We start from the raw sequence: 6,860 nt of genomic DNA on the forward strand, positions 1-6,860 counted from the left end.
ATTGAATGGACCATGAGTGTTTCATCTCAAGTTGAAAAGTAAAGCTGTAAGACAAAGGAGGTGTTAGGGTGTGAACTCATGACCTCTTCGGTTGCTGGCTTTTTTTTTTTCTGGCAAATGTAGACATTGTGATAACTTTTTGGTTCCCTTTTGGGCTTATGTTCTAAGATTTGTCCATTTCTACACCAATCCTTTTGTTTAAGTTGCCTTTACTATTGAATCAACTGTGAGTTTTGCATCTCAAGTTGAAAAGTAAAGCTATAAGATAAATAAATAATTTTTTTATATTGAAATAGCCAAGCCTTTTCTGTAGCTTAAATCTATCGTAAAAATTGAATGGGCCAAAATTTTATGATTCCCAATGTTAAGTGGTGATGTTGTCGCTTTTCACCACATTCCATGTTTTCAATGGAGTGATAGTAATCAAGCTTAAAATTTGTTTTTGCATGATGGTGATGTTATCTCTTGTCACCATAGTCAATGTTTTTGATGGACTAATAATAATTAAGCTTTTTTTTTTGTTGTCTTTTTTTTTTGGGGAGTATTGAGAGGGTTAGGAATGAAATTACATGCCATCACTGCCCTATAGGGAGTGAGTAGATTTGAAAGTAACACCTCCTCGTTGTCTTCTTTAGTGTCTATGGTTATGCTTGAAAAAAAGTGTTTCAAGAAGTTGTGGGTTCAAGGCCTGGCATTGTAAGGTTGTGTGTGAGCCCTAACACTGTAGGGTTGTGTGTGAGCCCTAACACTATAGGGTTGTGTGTGTGAGACCTTCTCGTTGTCTTCTTTAGTGTCTATGGTTATGCTTGAAAAAAGTGTTTCAAGAGGTCGTGGGCTCAAGGCCTGGCATTGTAGGGTTGTGTGTGAGCCCTGACACGGTAGGGTTGTGTGTGTGAGACCTTCTCGTTGTCTTCTTTAGTGTCTATGGTTATGCTTGAAAAAAGTGTTTCAAGAGGTCGTGGGTTCAAGGCCTGGCATTGTAGGGTTGTGTGTGAGCCCTGACACTGTAGGGTTGTGTGTGTGAGACCTTCTCGTTGTCTTCAGTGTCTATGGTTATGCTTGAAAAAAGTGTTTCAAGAGGTCGTGGGTTCAAGGCCTGGCATTGTAGGGTTGTGTGTGAGCCCTTGACACTCTAGGGTGTGTGAGTGGTGTAGCTTCTAGCTCTGCGACATCCTTTCGTATAGGGGCTTTGGGAAAAAAAAAAAAGGTAAAGACATGTTTCAAGGGACACCTAGGAATCATTTTGAGAGAGAGAGAGAGAGAGAGAGTGTGTGTGTGTTTTTTACAAACTAGATTCATTCAGCGATTTACAAACTAGATTTTTGCTGAGCTAAAATAATTTGATAGGCTACTGCGAATTGGGCAGATATATTGCTCACTTGCTCTGCAGAGCTTGGCTATGGCTAGAAAACCCTAATTCCTGGCAATCATGTGAGATTCATTGATTTTGTTTTGAGCTAGGTAGCCATGAGGCAATGGTTATCTCGTACAAATTTACCATATGGCTTGATTAAAAGCATATCTAAACCATCAAAAAAGGAATTACTATGATGAATACTTGGATCCAAGTACTTTCTGAGGCTTGAAAATTTGAAGGTAGTAATAAGAAGTGAATACTTTTTTGAAAATTTTCCCTCTTTGCATTCAATGGGAACAAGCCCCTGCATGCAGTATGGTAAGGACAAGTGCATGGACTATGGCAAGGACATGAGGCCGAGGAACTCGCGATGTGGCCGCGATCGATCATAGGCTGGCAACCATGTCACCTAGAGTTCCTACAGAAAAACATACCTCTTGTCCTTTAGTAGATTTTTCTTTTTTGGGTTGCTCAAGTGTCAAGTTTTATGTGGCCCTCTATTCTTTGTTCTGATATGTCCTTAATTCATTTGCTTTTATTTGAGTCATGAGCTTCTTAGTGTTGATGTATCAACATCTTGTGTTAGTATGAGGTGTATCCTTCCAAAATAAAGCTTGCTAATTCAATGGCTAGGATTTACATTCCCAACGACCCCGAAGCCTTGACGGGTGAAAGATAGGCTTTTGGGCAGGGGTCATAATGGGTGACAGATATGCTTTTTCTCAAACCTGCCCAAAAACCCCTAAGATTAGTTTCATTCGAAGGAAGAGAGTTGATTGAGCTAGTATATTAAGACTACTTTCCTTCAAATGAGGATCTACAAATTCAAAACCAAAGCAAGAGCCATGACCAGTGTGAATTGGTCGTTTTCGTTAACTCCTCAAGCTAGCCCTACTGCCCTTTTACCAAAGGAGCATGTATTTTGCAAAAGAGAAAAAACTACCTGTTGAGAAAAACTCTCCAATAGAACCACACACACACACACACACACACACACACACACAATGTTCAAGTATATCTTATATGGCAGGAAACTATACACACACACACACACACACAATGTTCAAGTATATCTTATATGGCAGTAAGAGTTTCCTAGATCCAAATATATATCAGTGTAGAAGTCTATTTGAAGGACAAGAATTGAACAAGGCCTCGAAACATGCACCTTTTATTGCACTCTTGTAAGCTGAAGCCCCTAAAAATGAGGCTTCTCTTACACAGGAGTCCCTAACAAATCAATGATAATGCAGCTTTTATTGGCCACTTAGTCAGCAATAGATTTGGAGCACAAAGATGGTGCCTAAAAAATGAAGCAAAACTAGACACCATGTCTCACTGATCTTCACGTTTGAAGAGTTGAATTGGTATTGAAGACCAAAGCTCCTGCATCCAAAAGAAGACATCAGAAAAGTGAACTGAATGGATCAAAACACACCAAAAAATGCTCTCACAAGAAAGCAAGCTAGAAGAAGGGAATAATGGGCAGGGGAGCAGACCAAGAGTGGGCATAAGAATGGAGAGCAAAGCGATTGCCACAATCTTGAGAATAAAGCCAGGTGCTGCCATGTCTTTCACCCTCAAAGACTCTATGGCATAGGCTATGGCATTAGGGCCTGTGGCAATGGGCAACATGAAGGCAAACTGGGAGCCCAAGGCTGCAGGAACCATGAGAAAAAGAGGGTGCCTGTTGATGGACAGCGCGATCTCAGCCATGAGCGGGATGAATATGGAGGCTGTTGCTGAGTTGGACGTGAACTCGGTCACAATGCCTGTTACTATGCCAATGATTGGAGTGATTCCCCAGTAAGGTGTGGACTCAAGAAAGCTCATTTCTTGTGAAATGACATCCGAGAGCCCACTGGCCTTAATCCCATCAGCTAGAGCAAAACCTGCACAGTAATCTGAGCTAAATTAGACAGAAAGGATACCATGTTGATTAGAGACCACCACCCATCAAACATCTCTATCCATGTTCTCACTAACTAGGAGTAGAGAAGGATTTTCTTGCAAACAACTTTTGAATGAGTCTTTGGTCTCATCCTTCTGGTTATGCCTGCATACACTAATGAACCCTCCAGCCCTCTTCTGATTTAATATGTTAAGAAGTAGGTTCAATTTACAACAATTGGTTAATTTCCATCTAAGTATTGTAATTATTGTGATCGAAAAAATCCTATATGCTGATGCTAACCTCCTCCCACAAGCAGAATGATGTTCCATGGGATGTCTTTGCACTGGGACCAATTCATAAGCCTCTGTTTGCGATCCATGGGGTTAGGAATCACAAACAGCAGCACTGCCATGAGAATCTGCACAAGACCCATGTTTTATCACAATGTGAACAACAATAAAATCTATCATCTTACATAAACTCAGATCTTGCCATGTCTCTCTATGAAATCAAGCTTACAGTAACTGAGCCGTTAGCCGGATAGTCATCAAACAACGATGCCCATCCTGAAGCATTACCAGTCAGGGACTTGGTCATCCACAGTACAATTAGGATCTGTGGACAATTTCTGTGTTAACAGATTACTACAAAAAAAATCCGGATAGGTTGGTGGTGGAATGTGTGTGTGTGTGTGTGTGTGTGTGTGTGTGTGTTTTAAGGGGGGAGAGAGACAGGGCGGGGCGAGGTGTGTGGGGGGTCTGACTTACAAAGAAAACAACCAGAATAGCAACTTGATCAGATGTAACAGGACCTGAGAACAATATCAAGAAATACACAATCAGCTGCATCAACATCTTGTATGATTCACATAAGTACAGAAAAAAACGAAGAGGTGATTTGAGCTCTCTTTGAACTTGAAAAGCAAGGAAATAAATATTTACCCAGCTTGGCAAGCTCATCTTCAATGTGAAGAGAATGAAGTGATGCAGAGACCGGTTTCACAGAAGATGGAGGGCAAAAGAAGATGCAGACCAGCACCCACAACACCAGGGTGAGTATGAATGCTAAAGGGAAAGCAAACAGCATCCATTGCAGGAAGTAGATATCCTTTTCCTTGGGAAAGTCGGTCTCCCAGATACCGGTAAGGATCAAATTTACAGCATTTCCTGTGAGGGTGGACATCCCGCCAATCGTCACAGCGACCGCAACGGAGATGGCAACGCCTCGGCAGAAATCCATCTCCACTTTGAGGGCCTGTTCAGCATCCATGGTACTCAGCACATTGGACAGATGCTTCTCAAGGTGCAAGGATGTCTGGGTCTCGAGGCTGGACATGCTGTGGCTGTCAGACAGAACTTCCTCTTGTTGCTTGAGCTCATGCTCATCGTCATGTTGAAGATGATGAGCATAATCTCCTTGATTCTCTTCTTGTGGGTGGAATCCTGCATGGACTTTCTGCTGGACTGCAACTGCCATGGGCATGAGCATGGCAGCGGCTGCGGCATTGTCGATCCACATGCTGACAAATGCGGAGCCAACGCAGAACCCGAAGAGGAGGAAACGGGGGTCGCTACCGAAGAGAAGCACTATCTGAAGAGCCAGGCGCTTGTGAAGGTTATGGAACCTTACGGCATTGGCCAGTATGAAGGAGCCCAAGATGAGAAAAACAGTGTCATTGGTGTATGATTTGGAGACAGTGCTGGCTGTTTCCACTTGCAAGAGCGGGAAAAGGAAGAGGGGTACAAGGGCAGTGATGGCAAGGGGGACTGCTTCTGTGATCCACCATATGAACATCCATGCCATGGCTGCCACCATGGAACCACTCTTGCCTGTATCATCTTCTATGTCAACAAAAATGAAGAGTATCAGAAAAGCAAAAGGGCCTGCAACAATAGAGATGTTCTGTGTGTGGGAAACTAGGCATGAAGCGACCCTTCTTATTATCAATGAAGAAGATGGGGGCATGCTGTTTGCTGAAGAGCGCAAAAGGGGCTGCGATGCAGATGGCAAAGACTGCTCTCCTGCCATAGCTTTGATTTGTTCAATATGGTGCTTTTTGGCTATGGAGCATCAGCAGTTGCTGTGTTTTTCCGCCATAGCTAAGCTTGTTTTTAGCTTTTTACCAGTGACAACTATCATAGAAGGTCAATTGATTTCTGAGTGCCCCCTGCTCTGGCGAAGTTAAAATAATATCACATTAGAGTTTCCTAGGCATGGCCAAGCTCTGCAGCAGATCAGAAGGAACTGCCCAAATCGCCATACCAAGTCAAATTGTCATCAGATGAGCTCACTTAGAACCCAATGCGCAATAGCTTCAGTAAATGCCAATCAGAGGAAAGAGCGTGCATCGCCATAGCCGCTGATCTCTCTCTCTCTCTCTCTCTCTATGATTGCGCTATAGGGAATCTCATGGCTATGCGCTTCTGCGGACTCACGGAGCAATTATTTATACAGTTTTCTCTCCCTTTCCGAGCTTTTTCTCCTATCACTTTCCCCTTCCCATTTATATAAAGCACTGCGACGTCTGCGTCGCAACGGGTTTCTCGATGACATCAGACGACGAAAAAACAAAGCCTTAACGTGTTATAATGCCGCAGCGAAAAGAAAGAGAGGAGAGGGAGAGAGGGGGGAAAAAAATAGGGAAGACAAGCACGCGAAGGAGAGGAGACAAAAATAGGGGGCCGCAAAGTTGGGAGAGACAACAACAGTAAAGTTGGAAGAGCGACTTTGCGTGCGTGTGTGTGTGTGTGTGTGTGTGTGTGTGTGTATGAGAGAGAGAGACAGAGAGAGAGAGAGGTTTGAATGTGTGTATGTGAGGGTCTTTACACATCGACCCTCCCCTACCTACAGGAATGCGCTGGGCCAATCGCAGTGGGTGCTATGTTGCTTCCCTTTACACACCACCTGTTTGCATGCTCATCCGATTGCCACGTTGGCCTCCACTTCCTGCCCCTGTTTCGCCTCTACGTGGGCAGTCGAGCTTGGCTACCCAATCTTGGGCGCACTGATCTCCAGCCAATGGAGCGTGGTTAGTGGACTAGGCTGCCATTCCTTCCCTCCAAAACGCAGAGAAAAGATGGATCTTGTTGCTTGGCATTTGTAGACCGATTTCCAGTGCCTTCCTCTTCCCTCGGCACTGGGAGGCATTCTTCCTTGAGTTTCTCCAGGTAACCTAAATTTTTTTAGCATTTTTTTTTCCTATCTTACTCCTCTCTCTCCTCTCACGACATGCAACATATTTTCTGCATCTTCTAAGATAAATCTAGTTCATCCCCTCCCCTCCCCTCCTCTCGAAGAGAGCAGGGTGTAGCCACAATAATTGTGGTGATGGGGTTCAAGTCCCCAACTCTCTATTTGTGTGGATGGAAATTTCTTTTGCAGGGTATGGATGAAGCTTGGGAGCATCTTGTAAGTTACAGGGTGAAGCATGTAAGTATGTCGGTGAATTCAAATGGGGGGTCAAGCATGGTTTCGGATATTATCATTTCCGGTAAGTGATCATTGATTATCAATTCATTCTTCCATAGAATAGTAAGACACTAGGAGCACTTGCACTTGCACTTATATTTACAATCATTTATCATGCAAGGACTCTTATCGTATGTGTTA

General features: G+C 43.5%; 1 protein-coding gene across 2 annotated transcripts; it reads right to left on the minus strand.

Annotated features, from left to right (window-relative positions):
* Positions 1–2,500: 2,500 nt before the first annotated feature.
* Positions 2,501–5,672, minus strand: LOC147605152 (tonoplast dicarboxylate transporter-like). 2 transcript variants are annotated; one of them, XM_086794408.1, is made up of 6 exons: positions 4,193–5,672; positions 4,019–4,062; positions 3,771–3,866; positions 3,552–3,669; positions 2,857–3,249; positions 2,501–2,743 (listed from the first exon to the last, which is right to left on the minus strand). In XM_086794408.1, the coding sequence occupies exons 1-6, from the start codon at positions 5,277–5,279 to the stop codon at positions 2,703–2,705; spliced, it is 1,779 nt and encodes a 592-aa protein (XP_086650534.1). In that variant the 5' UTR covers positions 5,280–5,672; the 3' UTR covers positions 2,501–2,702. The 2 variants fall into 2 exon arrangements, with proteins under 2 accessions (XP_086650534.1, XP_086650535.1); XM_086794409.1 differs by having other exon boundaries at positions 3,045–3,249; positions 4,193–5,670.
* Positions 5,673–6,860: the final 1,188 nt, after the last annotated feature.

Source organism: Cibotium barometz, chromosome 60 (genome assembly GCF_041138505.1).
Source record: "Cibotium barometz isolate CiBa-2024 chromosome 60, ASM4113850v1, whole genome shotgun sequence".
NCBI classification, from domain to species: domain Eukaryota; kingdom Viridiplantae; phylum Streptophyta; class Polypodiopsida; order Cyatheales; family Cibotiaceae; genus Cibotium; species Cibotium barometz.